The sequence below is a fragment of the Pleurodeles waltl genome, chromosome 4_2 (assembly GCF_031143425.1).
Source record: "Pleurodeles waltl isolate 20211129_DDA chromosome 4_2, aPleWal1.hap1.20221129, whole genome shotgun sequence".
NCBI classification, from domain to species: Eukaryota; Metazoa; Chordata; class Amphibia; order Caudata; family Salamandridae; genus Pleurodeles; species Pleurodeles waltl.
In genome coordinates, this window is record NC_090443.1 from 794,977,079 (window position 1) to 795,000,644 (window position 23,566).

Below are 23,566 nucleotides of genomic sequence, written 5' to 3' on the forward strand. Positions count from 1 at the left end.
CACTGACGCACTTATGTTTTTTTCTTTGCCTTGGAACAGTTACAAAATGGTTCTCTTTTCCACAGCCCTTGCATGTCTGTCCAATGGCAGGACATTTACCTATGTGTAGGAAACGGCAATCCACACCAGAAAGACAACTTTTTTCTTTGGAGAAATCTCCTTGAATTCTTCAGCTTTATGTTTGTTTGCTTTTCGTGTCCATGACTGACTTACTTTGGGTACCTCCAGCGTCCGTGTCAGCAGCTTGAAGATCAGCATGCTCTTCAGCTCTGGCAGACATGAGAACTTGCTTCAGACTAAGATTCTCTCAGCATTCATTGTGAGAATGAATCTGACAGGCATTGTAATACCTCTGAGACGTATTGCTTCTTCATCATTAACTTATTACTTACAAATTTTTCTATGGTTTCACCCACTCTGTCATTCCTGACTGAAAATGTAACTTTCATAATCTACATGCAGCACTGGATTGCATTCAAAGCTTCTTTAATTTGACAATATATAAATTCATCAGTGCACAGCATTTACCCTATGACTTCTTTTACACCGTCACCAGCAAGATTGTCGGGTACTAGATAGTCTTTTGTGATTAGTTCTTCTACACATCAATAAAATGGTCGGATGTCTCTAATCACCAGTATTTTTCTTTTTGTTGGTATCGAATGGTGGTAGTGGTTTCAGGAAGATGGCATCATTAAACCATTTGTGGGACTTACTGACATTGATATCAGAGGTCTGTCTAGCTTCATCTGCCGTCCATCAGGACCTGTTCTATTCCCATTGTTTTATTTTTTTAATCTATTTTTGTTTACAAAGCATCAACAACTGCTGCAGAGCTTAGCAGGGGGAAGGAGGGGAAGAAAAGGCAGGCGGGAAGGAAGGAGCGTCGCAGGATCAGTTAGCGGCTATGAACAATAATCTCAGTGCATTTAGGTTCATACCCAAATCATACTTTATACAAATATTATTGAAACAAATACACTTGTATTATACACATAATCACATGCCTTGGGGATCGGAAAAATAAAGTGTTGGTGTCCTGTGGGATGTATGGGGAGGAGGGGGGCAGCCGCCTGGTGTGGCATATGTAAGGGAGTGTGGGGAGAACGGGAACATAGTGAGCAATGGCATCTTGTTGTGTGTTAAACTATTCGCCTATGGGAATGTCGCCAGGAGTATACACTGTAGTGTGTATAAGGTTCATTGTGGGGCCCTTGAGTAGGGTGTAATGTATGAGTGTGGAGCAACGTCCCTTTCGGTTGGGGGGCGGATGTAATTTTTGGCTTTTATATTGGTGATTAAATACATCCCATGTCTTGCATACCTAGCTATTTGGCTGGGACCAATGATGTATCCTTGACCATGCCAGACGTTGTCTAGTGTGCATCACTGGCATAGTACAAAGTATGAGTATAACGTGCTATTGATTTGTAATTAACTGTTGTTGAGTTAATCTAAGTCACAAAAGAGAGTACGGGGTTTTTTGGAAACATAAATGGATTGGAAGTGTGCTAATTGCGTCACCATGCCAGTGCTAAATCTCAACTAGAGATACAACGCGGGGTGGTTCACGGTCTGTGGAGGGAGATTTCCTTTACGGACTAGGTGGTCTCACACACTATATAGTGTCATGCTTCATCATATGACCACCTAGCCCCACCCAGGTAGGGCAATACCACCTGGGCGGACTCAACCTCGCTGTTAAAGGAACAGGAGGGAGTGCGTAAATTTAGTTAGATTTCTGGAAAGATAGGGATCCAGCTATGCTATGGGAATAAAAACACCTACTCAGATACCAGGGTGAGTTTTAATAGAAGGTTCTGTGTGGTGTGTTTAAAAGGAATGGGAGACCAGTGTGAGAACAATGACTCACAAGGTCACCTATCTAGCCGACATGTTTCTGCCCTTGTGATTGAGCTATGGAGGGTCTCTGGGCATTCATCAGGGCGTTGGATCCCTGTAGCGGATGCTAATAGCACGCTGCAGTTTAATTCGCAATAGGAAAAAACGTGGGAAGGGAAGGAAGGGCCTACCTTAGCCAAGGGAATACCTGGGGAGAACCCTAACAATAAAGGCTACTAGCCTCTGGTATCCTGGAGAGGGAGCGTCCCCTTATAGTCAGACTTGCATCAAAGGTGGGCGCTCGCTGTGCGCCTATACCGACCTCTCTGTCAGGACCGCTTGGGTTAATCTACCCTTGCCAGAACTGGAGAAAGGTATCAAGCTAGTGACAGGGTGTCAAGGTAGTAACGATGACAGCCTAGCTTTCAGTTCTTCTTAACCAGATTCCAATTACCTGTCCCCATACCCCCCCAGGACTGCTGAGCCCTATGTTACGCCACTGAGCAACCATCTCCACCCGCAGACATGCCACACCAGATGTATTGCTTCTTGCTTCTTTCAAGACAGGGTTTGATCCGGGTAGGTCACCGGCAGCAAGTCTACTTCTCAGTCCTTTGTGGACTCTCTTTCTTATAAAAGCCTCTGACTCCTCTCCCTCACAGCATCACCTTCTTGTGGGGAGAGTCTCCATTTTGTTGCTAATTGGAAGACTGACAATGCACTACTGGGTTATCCAGTGGATCCTCCAAGGCTCTTGCCATCCCTTCCTTTCATCCCTGCTGCACCACCTATCTTCCTAAAGTGTGTGCTCACTGACTCGCACCTTGATCTTGAAGGAAGAAGTCCTTGCAGGGCTGAGGGAACTGGGTCACAAAAGTGATGCCTTTTGAAGAGAAGCGGGACAGAATTATTTTCATGTACTACTGGTTTCGAAAGAAGATTGGAAACATAAGGCCTATTTTGGGTTCTCCTCTTTCTGAAGCTGTTTATCCCACAAGACAAGTTCAGACTGCTGTCCAAAGGCTAAGTCTTGTTGTCCTTGAACTCTGAAGATTGGTTGGTCTCCCTGGATCACCAAGACACCCTTTTTCACCTTCCAATCCACTTCTGCACAACCAGGGCTTTATCCCTCACTCCCTCAGAGAGTCTGACTTCTTTTGAGGTACTGCTTGACAGAGTCGTTATAAAAGACTTCCCTCCTTCTTAGAAGATTGACTATTTGGACAATAATTCTAACGGTCAAGACTCCATTCTGAAGTACCATCCTGCAGATCATGCTCTTGTTAGGCCTCGTTGTGCATGTTGTTGGTGTTTCATGCCAGAAAGACGATGAGAACCCTTTAGTGATGTTTGAGGAGACGGTGACAGCAACACCAAGGCACCCTCTCGACTCTGGTACAGATCTTCCATTTGGTATGTTGGGATCTGCATTGGTGGATGGTCCCCTTCTGCCCCACTCATGCTCGGAGTATTGTGGTCAAGGAGGCCTCCTTGCTGGGCTGGCATGCTCATCAGGGTGACATGATGGTGAGAGCCTGTGGTCTGCATTAGAGCAGCACATACACATAAATATGCTCAAGTTACAGATGGTCCATCTTGCTCTCAAGACCTTTCTTCCTTCCATATCTGGAGTTTAACATCCACATTCTGTTGAATACCTCTATTGTCCATTTTTATCAACTGACAGAGTGATGTGAGTTTGTGGCCCATATGTTGGGAAGCAATTCCACCTGTTGAAGTGAGCTCAACGATGAGTTAATATTCCCAGTAGCAAGTCATCTAGAGGGCTTCCTCAGTGTGAGGGAGTAAGCTCTGTCGACTATCACTGAAGAACCTCAAGCAGGAGCTACATCCTGAAGTGATAGAGGTGATCTTCTGCAGATTGCCACAGTCCATAACAGGAAATCCCTTCAATTTTTTGTCATACACTCCCTTTCAATGGTTCCCTGGGAGATGCATTCAAGGTTTGACTGGTCTCTAGCCTACTGTACACATTTCAGTTGATCCTGTTTCTATCAAGAGCACTTCATGAGGGACAGCAGGTTTGAGCACATCTGATAGACTTCCCCAGTCAGGCAAATGAAGATCTGTACACTTATTTGTTGGTTTTCAGCATCGATTTGCTCCTTCTTTTGCTGTGAAGAGAAGACCTGCTCTCGGAGCTGCACACATGGAGATTTAATAATCTAATAATCTCAGTTAGACTGCTGAGTTTGAAGATGTCTTCTTGTTGGCCAGGAAGTCTGCTACTAAATCCATCTAAACAGACTGTTGGACTATGTTTGTTCAGTGGGGTGAATCAAAAGGCATCCACTTCGGTAAATCTCACCTTTTCGATGTCTTGCGATTGTGTTGTCCCTTGCTCAACAGGGTCTGCCAGTGGCAACAGTCAGTGACCCCATCTGCTTTCTTGTGTCTGTCTGATGAAACATCCATGTTTAGATTGCCACTGATGGTGTATTTTCTGAAAGGTTTGCTTTATTTGAACCCCCCTCTATACTCCATTGATAGTTTCTCAGTGGTCTTTTAGTTTTGTTTTGACTTATTTTATGGCATTTTCATTTGAGCCAATTCATAGTTGTCTGGTTTAACTTCTTACCCTTGAAACAAGTTCAAAATCTCATATCCTTGCCACGAATGAACTCTCAGGAGGACATTCATGCACATTCAATTAGAGCCCTGACTGCTTCCTCAGTTCTTTTCAGAGGTCTCCTGGTTGCCACCATCTACAAGGCAACTACATGGTCATCGTTCTTGCGTACTTTTGTAAAGCACTACCGATTGTGTTCAAGTTGCACAGTGACAAATACTTTGCCTAAGCTGTGCTGTATAATTCCCCTGGTTACCCTGTATTACTCAGTACCACCTTCCAGAGAGAGACTGATAAGGTTAGGAATCTCGTGGAAGATGTATCAATCAGAAAGAAAATGAACAATTTCTAGTGGATATACATTCGTCTTGCAGATTATTCGCTGCTCTTCCTCCTTCCCCGACCAGCCAGTGCTCTAATTATTATGATCCCAAAGATTGCAGAAATGTTACGTTAAATGTATGTTGCTGCTTTGGCTGTCCTAATTCCTTTCCACACACTCTGATGAGGAGCAGATATAATACCAGGAACTGACATCCATGCTTTGGTTGGTGCCTGTTCTACTCCAGTAACATCTCATCTGGAAGGGAAGTCACGGATGGAGCCATGTTAAGCATCAGATGGTACCACAAAGTCATAGAAGATAATACGTTTTGCAGGCAAGTCCGAAACCTGGAGACCGTAAAATGAGGAATCTCTCAGAAGGTTTTGAACCCACCAGAAATATTGTTGACAAAGGTAAGTAACTTTTTCTTTTGACTCATAATGGGGCTGACATATTTTGCATGATGACTGAATGGAGCTCCTAAAGCAGTCACAGTTAGATACACGGTGTTGTCACTAGTGCTGTCTGCTCTCAGCACCCTGTAGGCTTTCAGCTGTTCTCCCATACATCTTATTCCTAGTTATGTCAGGCTAATGACATTTGACAATCAGGGTTCACCAGGTTCCTACCAGAATGTAAAGAAAGCAAAAAAACACACTTGTCACTTGGCTGATTACCTTTCTTCAGTCTCTGAGAAGTATTTTGGAGTAGCTTTTTGAAAGTATGCCTTCCAGTGATGCAAGCTGACAGCTGGGAACTAAACCTTTTGTCCACAACACTGATGGGAGCACTTTTTAAATCTTTGAATAGCTCAGAGTTTAAATAAGTTTACAAGAAAGTAGGTTTCCTGGTTATCATATCTGAAAGGAGGACTAGTGACTTTCAGGCTTTTTTAAGTTTAGAAGGATTTGCAAGATTTTCTTCAGAAATATGGTGATGGGCAGATGCCCGAACAATCGCTCAGTCTCCAATCTAGTAAGAAGTACCCTTCTCTTTGTCGTTGGCAGCCCCAACATCTCCAGCAGAAAGGATTAATGGGGAGGGTCGTTGGATATTTGTGGTCCACAGTGGCAGCATCCATGGGCAGATTTGATAAACATGGTTTGTTGATGTCCTGCACTTGAGCCACTTAGAAGCGAGATCACAATTCTTTTTTTACTCTAGGTTACATGTTAATATTACCTTAAATCCATCTCCTCCCCATTCCCCCCGCCCCTGCTTATCTTGTTGGGTGTGTATAGAAACATGGTTCCTTGGCCCTTTCAGTTGTTTACGTTTGTTGCTATGGCCACAGTTTGTCTGTGTATCGCATCATCCTGGCTCGACCACAAACACACACATTTCACCAGTAGTTAGCCCTCATGTTAGCAATGTATATCATGTAAATGTCCTTGTACTCACGCAAAGGCAAGAAGGCTAGCAAATGACTAATGATGTAGACCGCTGGTTACACTTATACTTCATTTTTCTCTTGGTATTTTGTTATTTATAGCCGGAAGTGCTCTGAAGCTGGAAATAATAGTGGGATATCACATTTTTTTTTATCATTTATTCATATTTTTGGGCTCGGTTTGGCACGGCACCCACCTGTTTCCATGCTGGTGGCAGCCCAAATTACTCCCACTGAAATATTATGAGTCTTGTCTGTTTTTTGCTTACTGACTAAGGTTTTGGTTGAACTGATATCTCACTTTTAAGATACTTTTTTGTGTAATAGGAACATTGCACTGCCCTCAATGTCCTTTTTTTATTGCTGGGTACGATGGAAGTTGGAATTATAACTGCTGATAACGAAGGTCACACATACACACTTTACATTTGGTATGGTACTTGGCCTAGAGGGTCTATGGGGCAGTTCTTAGTCACCTGGAAGAACAATTACGGGTATCTTCTCGAGCACTATGCACTTTGTGTGATGGTACTTTATTTAGCTGTATGAACTGGATTGAGGTCTTCTGAAATAATGCTCTTCTTTGTTCTTTTTCATGTCTAACTGTATTGTTTTTTTATTATTATAATCCATGGTATTCTTCTTGTGTTTGTGTTTTAATGTAAAAGCCTGCAATACAAATATATATATTTTTTAATCAAGCAGAAAGTACAAGTTGCATATTAGATTTCTAGAGTTCCAATAAATTACATTGACACAGCAAGCACTTCAGAAGGATGAACTAGTTGTCTCTTTCCAGTGTGTGGCGTCCACAGAGAAGACACTATTTCAAAGCAGTAAATCATACAGTCTATATTAGCATGCAACTCCTGAAAACAGACATGCCCGGATATGTTAGACAGTGATCTGGAGAGCAATGAATGCCTTCACTAAGCACCTCTGCTTTTCTTTGAGTGGCAAATGGAAAACAAGAGTTTGAGAGATTTAATTTCCACATTCCAAGTACATTCCTTGTACTAGTCTACTCTTAAAAGTGTGTGAATGTTTGAACAGTAATAAGTGATGAAGAAAATCAAGTTATGTCTAGCTGGTTCTCCATAGTTGGGATCTTGTTTTCATGTGTATTTGAAGTCACCCCAATAAATATAAAATGAATTCTGGCATGTGTTAGGCCTCAATCCAGTACACAGTAAACAAAAAATGAAAGAATAAATGTTCCACTGTGGTAAAACTGTTGCATTAGTCACTGTGGATTTCTGACTCAAAACTAGGATTATTATAAATCTTGTTAATCCATGAACCAAAGTTACAGGTAAGCAATTGAATTTTTTTTAAATAAAATGTATTTTATTGGTTTTAAGAGCAAATGAAAAACATACATTCCATGTTGCAAAAACGTGTATCCAAACTAGACAGTGCTATGGAATGATACCGCATTTTAAATAGACGCAAAAGGTAAGTCAAGACCATTAAGTTGCAGGGATTGTCATACATCTGAAATGTCATCTCAGAGTTCAGTACAATTGTTTTGAAATGGGAAATCCAGCCATCGACCCACAGACCACGTCATCTAGCCAAAAGCTTGTCTCGTGCTACCCCCAAGGAGTCCAATACGCATATGGTCGTCACAGTAGGCATGTACATAATCTCCCATTCCATCTTTCACTCTTCCTCCTCTACCAGGGAGTCTGAACTGGAACCCACCCTTTCTGTAAATTGATCAAGTAGCTGTCCCCAGGCCAGTATTTCAGCTGCTGATTTCTCATCCGTGCGCACTAAGCACATGTGTTCTTCCTCCGGTGCCCCCACTCCAGCAGTCCTTCAACCATTGATGCACTAGTGGGTTCTCTGGGTACCCGTCCACCCAATAGCAACCCTTCGCTTAGCCAGCAGCAAGGCTAGCTGGGCTTCCTTAAAGGGATTCTTCCATCCCTTGGGTTTGGGAATTATTCCCAACAGGCACCTTTTCGGGCCACGTGCAAGAGTAAACTCTGTAGCCGCCGATATTTTGATACCTCCTCCCTTCAGAAGGCCTTATCCCCCATACAAATCCAAGCTAAATATAAACAAGTAGCCCCAATTTCACCGCATCACTTGCATCTCGACTCCTGGTTGGGTTTATTTTGTTTAGTAAGTATGGTGTCATGTAGGTGCGGTGTAAATAATTAAAATGCATCAATTTGAACCTATTATTGCATGAAACAGTCCGTACCAATTAGGTTGCCTGGCTCCATTCCTTATCTGTGATCTCTGCCCACATGTCCCTCTCCCAGGTGCTTCGTGCAATACGTACTGTGATGCCTGTCACTCTTGAGCACCGTATAAAACAGCAAAATCAGATGACGACCCTCTTCCCACCTGAGGAGGCTTTCCCCCCCCCCCCCCCCCCCCCCCCCCCCCAGTACCTGAAAAGCCTGTGGGGCATTTGGAAAGTCACACCACACCTCCTGTACCACCCTTTCCAAATTTGGCATACTGCAAAAATCACCCAGGTCCTGTTCCAAGTGTTTCCTGTGCCTTTTGGAAGGAGATGAAACGTTCCCCCAGATAGATGTCTTCTGCCATAATGCACCCTCCTGTCTAACTCTGCTCCATGGACATACATTCCTTGATGGCTCTGAAAGGTGCCAGATACCAAAATTTAGATTCTCTATCAAACGGGGCATGACGTATAGTCTTCTGGACCACCTGCTGCCAAAAAGCAGCTGTAGATTCACTAAGTTTGGGATCGGTGTGTTGATATACCCCACTCAACAAAAGTTGCAGGATGCCCACCTAATAGGTCGTGGAATAGTCTCTTCTCCCATCCTTGGTAGTCTGTCAACCATTTGGCTGCATGCTGCAACTGCACTGCATAATAATGTAGCTGTGAGTCCGGCCCTGCCAGACTGCCGTCTTCCAGGTTCATTCTGAGTTTCGAGAGGGAAACCCTGCTATAGCGTCCCACCCATGTCAAAGAGATTAGTAACCTGTCCAGCTTAAGATATAGTAGGCACAAGGGGAAACATGGTATTCTGAACAAGATATAGACAATGGGGAAGATTTTTTTTTTTTGCAATCGCTGCCCTCCCCATTGTAGAAAGAGGTAATCTATTCCAAAATGCAACAGAATTCAAAAGGCCCTGGCAACTTTTTCAGTGTTAAGATGATTATGAGCCTCCTCGGTATGGGTAATCCATATGCTCAAGTATCTAAAAACCCTCCAATTTCCAGCACAGCCCACTGCCTGTAGAAAGTCTGCAAGCTTGCCTTTAAGTCCCCCAAGGGGAAATATCAATGGTTTCCAGACATTGACTTTAAGTCCTGAAAAAACAGCAAATTATATCAGCAGCTGCATCAGCACAGCTTCCTCTGCAGATGAAAAAAAAAAAAAAAAAGAAATCAGTGCATCATCTACGTATAGCGAGGTGACATGAGCCTGCGTTCTTAGTTGTATCGCATATTGGTGCATGTCTCAGCGCATCTGTGTCGCCAGAGGTTTGATTGACGTGGCAAACATGACCAGGGACAGGGGACATCCCTGCCTTGTCCCCTTGCCCACCCTCCATGCCTCAGAAAGTGCCCCCCTAATTTTATTCGGATAGTGGGGTCCTGTATAAAGGAGCCTCACCCAAGCACAAAAATGTGGCCCAAAGTCCCTAGCTCACAACACTGACAGCAGGAAATTTCACTCAACACTATCAAATGCCTTTTCAAAATCCAAAGACACGAAGGCTAGACCTTGGGCGACCTCAGACGTCTCATGCATGACATGTGAAGTTAAAAGTAATGCTGTGCACCAGAATAAATTTGCATTGGTCTTTATGGACCAAATCCTGGATCACAGTTCTCAGTTGGGTCGCTAAGACCTTACAGAGGATTTTAACATCAGAGCTCAACATGTTGAGAGGTCTGTAAGCAGAGGGATCGGCTGCATCTCCTCCAGACTTTAGCATTAAATGTACTATCCCTTTGCGCATCGAGTCTGGCAGGATACCCTTTTTCCATGTCTCCTGAAAAACCTCTAGTAGCCTCATTAGAATTGAGGTCCTAAAGGACTGATGGAACTCAACTGGGAGCCCGTCACCTCCTGGTGCTTTTGATTTATTTGTTGCTTTAACGGCCTCCCTAGTTCTTATAAAGATATATCCTCCTCCAGCTCCTGCCGCTGGGCTTAGCGAAGGGAGGTCCGCCCCTGTACATAATCCTTTAGTTTGTTCTCTGCGCTGGCAGGACCAGCTTTCAGCTCAGATGTTCAACAGAAAGCCAAAATGCCCTCTCTGCTGGAGACCCCCACCACACTAGCATCTGTAAGATATACAACAAAGGGGTGTGCGGGGGGGTTCAGTTTCTCTTCAAAGTATCCATGCCAACAAGCTTCCAGCCTTATCCCCCCTCCCTGTGCAATTGCTGTCGATAGGAGTGTAATGTCAACCTGTCCAGTCCATCTCAGAGCTCCTTTAGAGCCCTGTGCAGCCTCAGCAACTCCCCATGTATAGTGTCAGTGCTTGTCTCATCTCTCTGCAGGTTGGCCTAATTATTTTCAAGTGTCTTGAGTTCTGCCTCCAGCTGACGTCTCATCTCACAGACAGTCCCCAAGCATGCTCCTCTTATGAAGGCCTTCAGGGCTTCCCAATCCACCTCTCTACTACGCATAGTCCCCCAGTTTAACTCTAAATAATCTTTGAAAAATGTTTCCAATGCTTTACAGGCCACTATGTCCTTTAGAAAATCTGGGGGCATGCACCAAGTCCGCTGTCCATTCCTTCTTGGCGCCCACTGTAACTCTAACAGTACAGGATCTGATAAGAACCTGCCTAAATGTTTAATTGAGGATATTTGTGTGGCTGTGAAACTCGCCAGGAGAAAACGATCCAAATGACTAAATGTATTGTGCATTTTCGAGTGGCACATAAATTCCTCTCTATCTGTATCAGGATGTAATGCCTTCCAGCCATTGTGGAGTCCCAAGGAGTCATAAACATTTTGAGTGATATTACCATGAGAGGTTTAGGGGGGCTGCGGTCTTTGTCACCGTCCAGCACACAATTAAAATCTCCCGCCCAGATTGTCTCCCCTCCAGCTACATCAAGCAATCTAGTATTTTGTCATAAAACATTCGATTATCTGAATTGGGCCTGTACATATTGAGGATCGTTATGGGTTTCTCATCCAGTGTGCCCTCCAAAAGTATATAATGACCCACTACGCCCCGGTGCCACCCATATCACTACTACCCGTGCATAAGATGAGTATTTGGACATGAATAGATGCCCACTCTATTTCTTCCCCAGTTTCTGTGTTTCCTTACCCATTAGATATAGTTCCTGTATACAAGCAATCTGGTTTCTCTGTTTATGGAGAAACTAGTGTACCCTGTACCTTGTGTATTTCCTGAGTCCTCTGGTATTCCAAAAGAGTACCTTCAATAAATCCACCATGTGCCTGCATGTCTCCCTTCCCTTCTGAGTTCCTCTCCTCTACCAGGGCGACCCAGAAGGGTTAAATGTTGTCTGACATTGCCCCTTGTTGCCAGACCTCCATGTACACTGTGTCAACAAACATAAATATAATTACAACCCTTTTCAACCCATGATAACAATTCCCTACCCTCTTCCTCCCCGGATATGCAGGAACGCAACAAACTTACTGCAAATCCAAAATTACAAATGCTGTTGAGACAGCCAGCCTAACCCCAACTTCCAAACCATGCCTACCACATATGTGGATGGGCTCTCACCAAACCCCCCTTTACTGAGAAAATCTCCATGTCAGGTGTGAAGGAGTTAGATGAAAGAGTATGTACGGTTATATTTTGAAAGGATATATGTTCAGTTGAGTCTGATGAGCTGTTGAACCATCAGACTTCGTCCCTGTGATTATAGAGCAACCACTCATGTGACCCCCTGCTCACCGGAGTAATGCGCCATGCGTCAGTCAAGGTGACCGGGGCCCTGTAATTTTCTCCTGGACACGATCTCGTGAGCTCGCCTCCACTAGTGTAACCTGGTTCTCCGGATCTAGTGCCATTGTGCCGTCATCCTGGATAACGACCCTTTGTAACTCTCCTGTCGAGAAGGCGCCCCTGTTGTCTTCCATAATGTCATCTTTACACCTCCACACAGCCCCTGTGTCGCAGGAGTGTTGGCGCTACCTGAACTGGCCCTGTCCTTGGGGACCTTGTCCCAGATTTCCAACCACCACCAGACATCCTCTGGGGTATCGAAGAAGTGAGATTTGCCCACAGAGACCAAGCGGAATCTGGCGGGGTCCAGCAGCATTTATCTTAGACCCATGGACCTGAATTTGGCCTTAACCTCCTGGAAGCCTTTCCTCGTGTTTTGCACCTTGTTGGTATTATTAGGGTAAATGCAGATCTGATTTTCGAAGCAGGCTGAGTCGGTTTCCGTAGCTGCTTGCAGGATACAGTCACGGTCCTTGTAATTCAAACTGTGCCTAATAATGGCACAGGGGGAGCACCGGGTCGAAGCAGAACCACGAGCACCAAATGTACCCTCTCAATTGCAAATATGGGGGAGAGGTTATTTGGCTTTAGATTGGTTCAGATCCAGTTCTCTTAGCATATTCTGCCATCTAGTCTTGGACTCTGAGTGTTACAAGTTGCTTTTCTTCAAAGAAGCTTTTTCAATTCACAAGATTGCATGACTCCTCTCGGTGATAGTGCGCAAGGGCATCAAATCCTTTGTTAGAATGTTTTCTTTCTGCTGTCTGGTTCGGGCGTGTTCCCTCTCGCTCTGGTAGATTTCGGATCAGTACTATCTTAACTTCTCTATCTTTTCCTTCAGCATCGTTATCATTTTTCGAACACGTTTGACTACACTCGATCCGATTGTAGCGTCAGGATCGATTAACGCACTTTTGGGCACCCGGACCCTTTTCGGGCCTACTGGGTCACAGGCTCATGGATCGGACTCCATTTCGGTTCTGCAGTCGGTGCCACGCCAAGTTACACTACATCGATCAGCACTCGGTGTGTAACCTCTGCCTCTATCTGGACCACAAACAACAGACCTGCGAGACGTGCCGATCCTTCTGATCCAAGAAGACCTTACGGGATCGAAGAGCAAGATGGCTAGAGATGCCATTGAAGTCGACGGAACAAACGCCTGACATCTCCGGTGAGGAACAGGCACAGACTGAAGTCTCCATCCCAGACTCTGCCTCCGAGCGGGACTCAGAGACTCAGATGGGGACAGCCAAATTATTCCTGCGGCGCAGTACTTGAGTACACCAGCCCCTTCCCATAAAAAACTGATTAAAAAGTCACAAAAGGATAGGGTCCACCACTGCTTGCCGGCTATGGTCTGACCTGAAAACTACATATCGTCAACTAACCTTCGGGTTTGATGCCGAAAAAGGCCAAGACTCACTCCATCGAACAGACTACCACGCCTGTTTCAGCATTGAGTCGAAAGATGGAGGCTTCCACTTCGGAACCGAGAGAGCTACATACCATCTTGGAGCCAAAACATCCACGCTCCTCTTCGGAGCTGAAATAAATTTAATATACTGCTGAAACCAGTACTAGCACTCCAACATAGTTTGGAACCTGGCCCTTCACCGGTGGAGATATTTAAGCAGGCTGAGAAGCCAAAGACAGTGCATCAGCCTTCTCTGCTGCATTCACCTTTCCTTCCCTCTTCTCCACCAACTCACACTCCACCACCACCTTCACCCACACAGTTTTCCACACAATCTTCTGTCTCTGGTCACTCTGCAGAATGTCATTTTCTTGTTACAAAAACAAGACTACATAACAGCATTAGATCTAAAAAATGCTTACTTCCACATACCTATCCATCCATCACACCGCACGTACTTAAGGTTTGTGATAGCAGGTAAGCACTATCAATTCAAAGTACTACCCTTTGGAGAACGGTGCCAAAGGTATTCACAAAATGCCTAGCAGTGGTTGCAGCATACCTCAGAAGACAGTACATACATGTCTTTCCCTATCTGGACGACTGGCTAATAAAAGCCAGCACCATTCAAACCTGTCAACAACACACATAATACGCAGTAGATACCCTACACAGGCTAGGGTTCACAATCAATTACCAGAAATCTCACCTTCAGCCAGCATAAATTCAACCATATCTAGGAGCAATTTTGAACACTCAGTCAGCACTAGCCTATGTGAATTGACAACAAATTAAAGCGTTCCACACTCCCTTATCCCAATTACAATTCAATCAAACTTACCTAGTAAGGTTTATCATGAAGCTATTGGGAATGATGGCATCATGCATAGTATAGTGCCCAATGCACGTCTAAACATGAGACCCCTCCATCAGTGTCTCTCACAGCAATGGTCTCAGGCACAGGGTCAACTTCGAGATCTAGTGTTGTTTGACCACCAGACTTAATCTCTGCACTGGTGGAATCACACCAACTTATCAAAGGGGCGGTCATTTCAGGACTCTGTGCCACAGACAGTAATCACCACAGATGCATCAATGACAGGTTGGGGAGCCCATCTCAACAATCCTACAATTCAAGGAGAATCGGACTCAATCCAGCAGACTTGCCACATAAATCACTTGGAATTGCTCGCAGCATTCTTAGCAGTCAAAGCATTCCAACCACAAATCACACACAAAACAGTGTTAATAAGGACAGACGACATGACAACAATGTATTGTCTGCAGAAACAGGGAGGCACACATTCATCTAAATTCCCCTTCTAGCAAAAACAAATGGGAAATGGTCGATTCACAATTGCATTCAGCTATTAGCATAGTATATCCCAGGGATACACAATCAACTAGCGGACCTCTTATACAGCAACAAATACTCAAATGGGAGATTCGCCCACAAGTAATTCAGTAGTACTTTCACATGTGGGTAACACCAAACATAGACCTCTTTGCAACAAGTGAAAACTCAAAATGCCCAAACTTCGCGTCCAGGTACCCACACCCTCAATCCAACGACAGTGCTCTATGGATTAATTGGTCAGGGATATTTTTCTTTTGCTTTTCCCCCTCTCCCACTAATTCCATTTCTGGTCAACAGGATCTGTCACACCTCCCTTACTATGATACTCATAGCTCCCATGTGGGCACGCCAACACTGGTACACAACACTGTTGTATCTGTCTGTAGTACACTTTGCAAACTTCCAAACATACCAGACTTATTGACTCAGAACAAAGGTCAAATCAGCATCCCAAGCCCAGTGTGCTCAACCTGCCACTTTGGCTCCTGAAGTCATAGAATTTGGATATGTACAGCATCCATCACAATGTATGGATACTCTAAAAAAAAGCAAACCTACAATCAGAAAGTGCTATACAGCTAAATGGAAATGTTTGTATACTAGTGTCAACCTAAAAACATTGATCCACTTAAAGCATCAGTACAGGATATTGTTTATTTGCTTCACTTACAAAAAGCAAATCTAGCATATTCATCCATTAAAATTCATTAAACAGCAATATCAGCTTACCTCCAAAACAGACAGCATACTTCTCTGTTTAGTATACCTGTCATAAAAGCTTTTATGGAGGGCCTTAAAAGAGTTATCCCACCTAAAGCTCCACCAGCTCCTGCCTGGAATCTTAACATTGTGCTTACACAACTTATGGGTCCACCATTTGAACCTATGCTTTGTTGCACTCTTCATTTTCTCTCATGGAAATTTGCTTTCCTGGTAGCAATTACTTCCTTCAGGAGAGTAAGTGAAATTCAAGCATTCACTGTAGAAGAACTTTTCTTCCAAATTTACAAACACAAAATAGTACTTAGGACAAATCCAAAATTTCTACCAAAAGTGGTTTCACCATTTCACATCAGTCAGTCAGTGGAATTGCCAGTCTTCTTTCTACAGCCAGATTCAGTTGCTGAAAGCTCTCCATACTCTTGATCTCAAAAGAGCCCTCCTCATTCTTGCTCTCAAAAGAGCTCTCATGTATTATATGGACAGAATAAAAGATTTTAGAAAATCAAAACAACTTTTGGTGGGTTTTCAACAGCCTCATAAAGGGAATCCTATTTCCAAACAAGGATTGGCCAGATGGATAGTAAAGTGTATTTCGACTTGCTATCTTAAAACTAAAAGGCAACTATTTATAACTCCTAAAGCACATTCTACTAGAAATAAAGGAGCTTCAATGGCATTTATGGGAAATATACCAATGGCAGACACATGTAAAGCAGCCACATGGTCCACTCCACACACATTTATTAAACACTACTGTGTGGATGTGCTATCTCGCCAACAAGTCAATGTGGTCAAGCAGTGCTTTAAACACTATTTCAAACTACTCCAACTCCTATGGGCTAGCCACCACTTACTTAGGAGGGGACTGCTTTTCATTCTATGCACAGCATGTGTACCTGCAGCTACACATGCCATTGAACGGAAAATGCCATTTACCCGGTGTACATCTGTTTGTGGCATGTAGTGCTGCAGATTCACATGCACCCTCTCTCCTCCCCGGAAGCCTGTAGCCGTTGTAGTACTTTCTTATGTAAATAGGTATATAGATTGCATGGACATCTTCTTTACTTACTATATATGTGTGTGTACATATACAATGCTTCACTCTTTACTTTACCCTCCTGCGGGAACACAGTCTACTAGAGGACTCGATGCCCATGCGCACTATCACCGAGAGGAGGAGTCACTCGATCTTCTGACTCGAAAAAGCTTCTTCAAAGAAAAACAGCTTGTAACACTCTGAGCACACCACTAGATGGTGGAATATGCAGAGCATGTGAACCTGCAGCACTGCATGCCACGAACAGATGTACACTGGGTAAGTGACATTTTCCATCATTATCTATATTAAAACATAAGTCATTGGAACATTTCAGAAAATGCTATATTATTTAATTATCAATCCCGATTGACAGTCGAGCAGCTTCATCTTTAATGAAGACTAAATGCGTTCTCCTACTATAGTATTGAAAACAACTCAGGCTAGAAATAAATTAATGTTCATATTTGTGCTTTCCTGTTGTCTTTACTTAGAGCTCCTCACCTGGGCAGGGAACTGGTCTGCAAAGAAAGTAAAAAAACATTTAAAGCAACGATCGCCATGAGTCGAGAGTTTCCCCTGGGAATTGAATCGTAAGTCTGTCACCTATATAAAAAGATAATATAATGTTTTTTATGATGTGATTTAAAAAATATATATATATTTTTGTAGTATGATTGTTGTTTGGGACACTCATCCGTAAAGGGCAGCATACCTTAAATGTACTGTCAAAGTATAGCATTAAAACCGTTTTCATATTGTTAATTTACTTGTCCTTATTTTGTTAATAAAACTACATGCCCACAAAGCAATTTAACAGCAAATATCTGTGTTCAGAAGTCGTGTGAAGATAATTAAGCAATTTAAGGTATTCTTCTCTGACCATTCCTAAATTGTCATCGGCCTACTTGGTCACACTAATGTAGATTTGGCTGTATACCATTTTAGGTATCTGCAGAAGCTCATGTATCCAACAGCCAAAAACATGCAGTGGGTCTGAGCAACACTCTTTCAGACTAGGGTTAGTTTGGATCAGCTCTCTTCAACCATTGCTTGCTTGAATTGTTTGGCCCATTTAAGATGCACATACTTTCTCTTATAACACTACTTGAATAGTTTTGCTTACTGAAAAATAAAAAAAGTGTTTTAAAAGGCCATAAAAAAGGTATACGAAAGACCAGCTGTATTCATGGAGCAGTAGAGCTCCCTTGACAGTGGTATGACAGTCTGCTTCTCAAACATCATCTAATGGTTGGACATTTTAAGGCATTTGGGCGACCAAACTAGTTGTTCAGCAACCTGGTAGACTTTTTATTTTCTTACCTGTCAATTAATAAAAGCCTAGTTTTGAAAAGAAAATGTGTTAGTGGTAGACCTGACACTAACATTAGTTGTATTTTTGCTGTCTCTTCTTTGTCATTCATTCTGCTTTCTCACTAATATTATTTGCCTCAGTCCTATTTCTCTTATATTGTTCCTTCCCGTTAAACCAGACTACTGGCTTGTACATCCCCTGACACAGCTCCATGGTCTTGAGACTTTAGCTTTGGCCCACCGCTTGGCTCTCTCCACCAACTTGTGTGGTCTGGGCTGTGGGGCAAGAAGAGCTGGCTTGGCTGTTTGTGTGGTAAGGGTGAAAGCAGGGGAGAGTGAGAAGAGGGCTGCCAGAGAACTGGAGATCTTATTCAAGTCAGGCCCCAGATATCTTATGTCAGGGCCTGTGAGGGTGCATGTATGTTTCAAGGTTTCCTAGGGTTCTGAGATTAATGCAGGAAGTACTAGGGATGGTTGTGGAATTGGGTGCTAGGTGGGAGATGCTTTCACCCTCCCACCTTTTTGCTGTCCCTCAGATTCCTGATTCTCAAAGAGTGTTAGGGGAAAGTTGTGATCTACCCGCCTGTCAGTCTCAAAGTATTCTATCATTGTATGCTGGTTTGTCTCTTTGGCTAGATGAGGAGTCTGCTAGTCGTCTGTCCCTGGGGCACAGAGGTAGACAAAAAAAAGTTGGCGGGGTAGTGGTGGCCCTAGACAACAGATGGTTAGTACTCTGGCCTTGAGTGGTCTGCTTGTTTCAGAAGGTAGATAAGCATGGATTGTCCTGGTATGTGGATCTGGAAATAGTGGGAGGCGATTACAGCAGAGGGTGTTGTGGTGTTGGTGGTGGCAGGGAGTGTTGTTCAGTGAAAAAATGATCTGGAGGTCCAACAGAGTGTATTTGAGGAGGCAGGGAGGAATAAGGAGGGGTGACTGATTAGTGGCTTCTCTGCGTGTGGTCTTTGTCAGCACTGACACTTCAGGGAAAAGGTTTGGATGGGATGCTGTCGGCAAGGCCCTGGTAGTATGGAGGCTGTACAGGGAGTGCAGAATTATTAGGCAAGTTGTATTTTTGAGGATTAATTTTATTATTGAACAACAACCATGTTCTCAATGAACCCAAAAAACTCATTAATATCAAAGCTGAATATTTTTGGAAGTAGTTTTTAGTTTGTTTTTAGTTTTAGCTATGTTAGGGGGATATCTGTGTGTGCAGGTGACTATTACTGTGCATAATTATTAGGCAACTTAACAAAAAACAAATATATACCCATTTCAATTATTTATTATTACCAGTGAAACCAATATAACATCTCAACATTCACAAATATACATTTCTGACATTCAAAAACAAAACAAAAACAAATCAGTGACCAATATAGCCACCTTTCTTTGCAAGGACACTCAAAAGCCTGCCATCCATGGATTCTGTCAGTGTTTTGATCTGTTCACCATCAACATTGCGTGCAGCAGCAACCACAGCCTCCCAGACACTGTTCAGAGAGGTGTACTGTTTTCCCTCCTTGTAAATCTCACATTTGATGAAGGACCACAGGTTCTCAATGGGGTTCAGATCAGGTGAACAAGGAGGCCATGTCATTAGATTTCCTTCTTTTATACCCTTTTTTGCCAGCCACGCTGTGGAGTACTTGGACGCGTGTGATGGAGCATTGTCCTGCATGAAAATCATGTTTTTCTTGAAGGATGCAGACTTCTTCCTGTACCACTGCTTGAAGAAGGTGTCTTCCAGGAACTGGCAGTAGGACTGGGAGTTGAGCTTGACTCCATCCTCAACCCGAAAAGGCCCCACAAGCTCATCTTTGATGATACCAGCCCAAACCAGTACTCCACCTCCACCTTGCTGGCGTCTGAGTCGGACTGGAGCTCTCTGCCCTTTACCAATCCAGCCACGGGCCCATCCATCTGGCCCATCAAGACTCACTCTCATTTCATCAGTCCATAAAACCTTAGAAAAATCAGTCTTGAGATATTTCTTGGCCCAGTCTTGACGTTTCAGCTTGTGTGTCTTGTTCAGTGGTGGTCGTCTTTCAGCCTTTCTTACCTTGGCCATGTCTCTGAGTATTGCACACCTTGTGCTTTTGGGCACTCCAGTGGTGTTGCAGCTCTGAAATATGGCCAAACTGGTGGCAAGTGGCATCGTGGCAGCTGCACGCTTGACTTTTCTCAGTTCATGGGCAGTTATTTTGCGCCTTGGTTTTTCCACACGCTTCTTGCGACCCTGTTGACTATTTTGAATGAAACGCTTGATTGTTCGATGATCACGCTTCAGAAGCTTTGCAATTTTAAGAGTGCTGCATCCCTCTGCAAGATATCTCACTATTTTTGACTTTTCTGAGCCTGTCAAGTCCTTCTTTTGACCCATTTTGCCAAAGGAAAGGAAGTTGCCTAATAATTATGCACACCTGATATAGGGTGTTGATGTCATTAGACCACACCCCTTCTCATTACAGAGATGCACATCACCTAATATGCTTAATTGGTAGTAGGCTTTCGAGCCTATACAGCTTTGAGTAAGACAACATGCATAAAGAGGATGATGTGGTCAAAATACTCATTTGCCTAATAATTCTGCACTCCCTGTATTAAGGGGAGACGATTGAGCCTATCCAGGCAGGCATCACCAGGCAGGGTTTGCCTTTTTGGTCAAGAAGGAGAGCGGGAAATACAATAGACCATTTGGTGCTGTGGGCAGTAAACTCTTCGGGCCCAGCCATGGGTCAGCCATTTAGGATGCTATACTGGATATTTCATACGTGTAGAGGTGTTTGGATACACTTCCTTGAGTTCCCCTGGTGCAGACTTTGAGGAAGGGAGTAGTTCATGGTCATGGGAGCTCCCTTGACCTTGGGAAACCTGCCAGACTTGTGGTTGAAAATGGTGATTGCCATGTGGTTTGTAGCGAGAAGCACATCATTTCTGTTTTTGGAGCTGCTTGTTGATTTTTCAGGGGGGAAGGATTTCTGACTCTTGATCTTCTGGCTTGGAACCAGTATGTCTGCACAGATTGCTACACTCCTGATTTTCAGCCTCTGCCTCATGGGGCCACTGGTGGATCCACGCTGCGTGCACCATCATGGATTTCAGTCTGGTGCTGGCCTGTGTTACTTTGTGTTGTATGAAAAGGGGCAAAAGAAATTGGCATATCCTGAAACAGGGGGAATTGACAGAGGATTTCCCATGGTAAAGGTGATAGTTCACGTTCAGAAAAGCAGGTCATAGTGCCAATGGTCAATAAAAAAAAACTATGGTAACATTTTTAGAGCAGAGCTGATCCTAGCAGACTGTAGGCAGGTGGTGTCCTTTTTTTATTGATTTATTTATCTGATAGAGACTTCTAATTGCAGATTCCTTACCTTAGAATTTCCCAGAGGCGTCAGACTGGATCCAGAGATTTTCCTTCAAGCAATACTCCTGCGCGTCTGTCAACTCTGCAGGCATCGTTGGCATTGTGGTCGCCTTGATGACGTCTGGAGTATTATGTAGATATCAGTTCTTTTCTTTCCACACCGTGCGCTGATCCGGAGAAGAGCTATTTTTTGGCCAAATTCGACCGTTTTGTCGAGTTTTTCTGTGAAACTTTGGTGCGTTGAGGATGTCCCCGAAGACCTGGTTCAAGCCGTGTGAGGACTGTCATTGTACAATGGTGACAGATCCTCATCGGGTTTGTCTGTGGTGTCTCAAGCACGACCACAACCCGAAGTTGTGCTCCGAGTGCCGCGTAGGTCCCGGTCTCTCTCGAGAGGAAGGTCTTGAGATCGGTCGTGGAGTTATCATCACTCGTCTTCTTCCAAATCCTCGGGTCAAGGTAAGAAGAAGTCGAAGAAGTCCCATTGCTCTCTGACTTGGCCACGTCACTCGGCTGACGCGGGAAGAGCCTCCATGCACAGGGACTCCGTCCTCGGAGCCTGCGTTGGGGTCGGCTATGCGCATCCCCGAGTTTGCCGGAGCAACCCATGCCCAACTTAGAGTTTTATGAGGCCATGCGCCTCATATTTGGGTAGTCCGACCCCAATGTGGCGCCTTCGGGCCTAAGGGGTTCGGCTGAGGGGCCTTCAGGTTCCGCACCAGCAGCTTCGGCTCCGGTCACCTCCAGATCCGTGTCGCACCCTTGAGACCTTCCCCGGCGCCGGGTCGATCATCGATGCTCCCGAAGTCGGTAGTACCCACTGTCGACATCGACTCAATTCTTATCCCGACGACTCTGACTGTGAGTCTGAGCGGCGTCGGCCGACGCCACCTTCGACTTCAATGGGGCCTACTCTCCCCAGGTCGGCCTCTGACCCATTTTCTTATGGGTACGAATATGGGGAGGGATTGCAGGGGTCCCTGGGCCTTTATGAATACCTGGATGATCCTTCAATGGACTGGGCTCAGGAATTGGGCAAAGCCAGTTGTCTGGATGAGTCTCTTGACGCTGGCATGCTGTCTCCTCCTACCGTGGCTACAGCGGAGGGAGCAACTTATGGCATGGTGGTCAGTAGGGCAGCTGAGGTCCTTGGTCTCGAGCTTCCCACTGTTGAGGTCAGGTCTAATCTCCTGACGGAGGTTCTTCAGCCTGGGGCTTTTACTTCAGAACCCTATTCGCCGTTTAATGAAGCCATCACTGATGTCCTTTTGGGTACATGGTCCAAACCCAACACAGGGGCTCCTGTGAATAGGACTATCGGCCCACTCCGAACGACCCTAAATTCCTATCCCATCACCCCACGCCTGAGAGTCTTGTTATCCATGCTTCCTCTTCTTCAGGCGTAATCCCTTCCGCACCCCCGGATCGGGAATCCAAAAGACTGGAACAGTTTGGCAAGATGTTATTTTCTTCCTCCAGTCTCATGCTGGGGTCTGTGAACACCGCATGCCTTTTGGGCTGCTCTACCCACTCTTTGTGGGATACGGTTGCGCAAGTCCTACTGCAGATACCAGAGGAGGCCTGTGCTATCGTCTCCCAAGCTGTGAACTATGGGAGAGATGCAGTAAAGTTCACAATCCGTTGTGGGCTGGACACGACCGACTCTCTGGGCAGATCGGTTGCTACGACGGTGGCCTGACGACGCCATGACTGGTTACAGACTTCTGGTTTTGCTGGGGATGTCCAACAGTCACTCATGGACATGCCCTTTGATGGGTTCCGTCTCTTCGGAGACAAAGCGGACTCGGCCTTGGAGCGATTCAAGGATTCCTGGGCTACGGCTCAGCCCTGCGGTCTTTCCTCTGCCCCTCACCCACCACAGTCCGCTTTTTGCCCCTGTCACGTCCTCCACCCAGCCACCGTGCTGCGCACGCTGTTCAGCCTCTGCGTGGCCGGGGACGCGGAATACCATGTGGGACAGGGAACCAGAGGTCTGCCCAGTCAACCTCTGCCCCCGCTGCAGCCTCCATATCCTGCTACTCCCTCCCTTTCGAATCTGCTCCACCACCCATGCCACCATCCTTCAATCATTTTCCAGAGGATCATTTGGCGCTTCTCCACCAGGAAGTTGCATCTCTCTTGGCCAAGGGAGCTATAGAAAAGGTCCCTGTGCCAGAAGTAGGTTGTAGTTGTTGCTCCCGCTACTTTTTTTATACCAAAAAAGGTCAAGGGCTTACGTCCTATCCTCGACCTTCAGG

The 23,566-nt window shown here is 44.8% G+C and overlaps 1 protein-coding gene across 1 annotated transcript in view; it reads left to right on the plus strand.

Moving 5' to 3' along the window:
- Positions 1-23,566, plus strand: part of ANKRD13C (ankyrin repeat domain 13C) — a 294,697-nt gene that overhangs the window by 195,026 nt on the left and 76,105 nt on the right. The window contains exon 11 of the mRNA XM_069232446.1: positions 17,122-17,220. Coding sequence (XP_069088547.1) covers positions 17,122-17,220 — 99 coding nt within the window. The remainder of the gene's footprint in view (positions 1-17,121; positions 17,221-23,566) is intronic.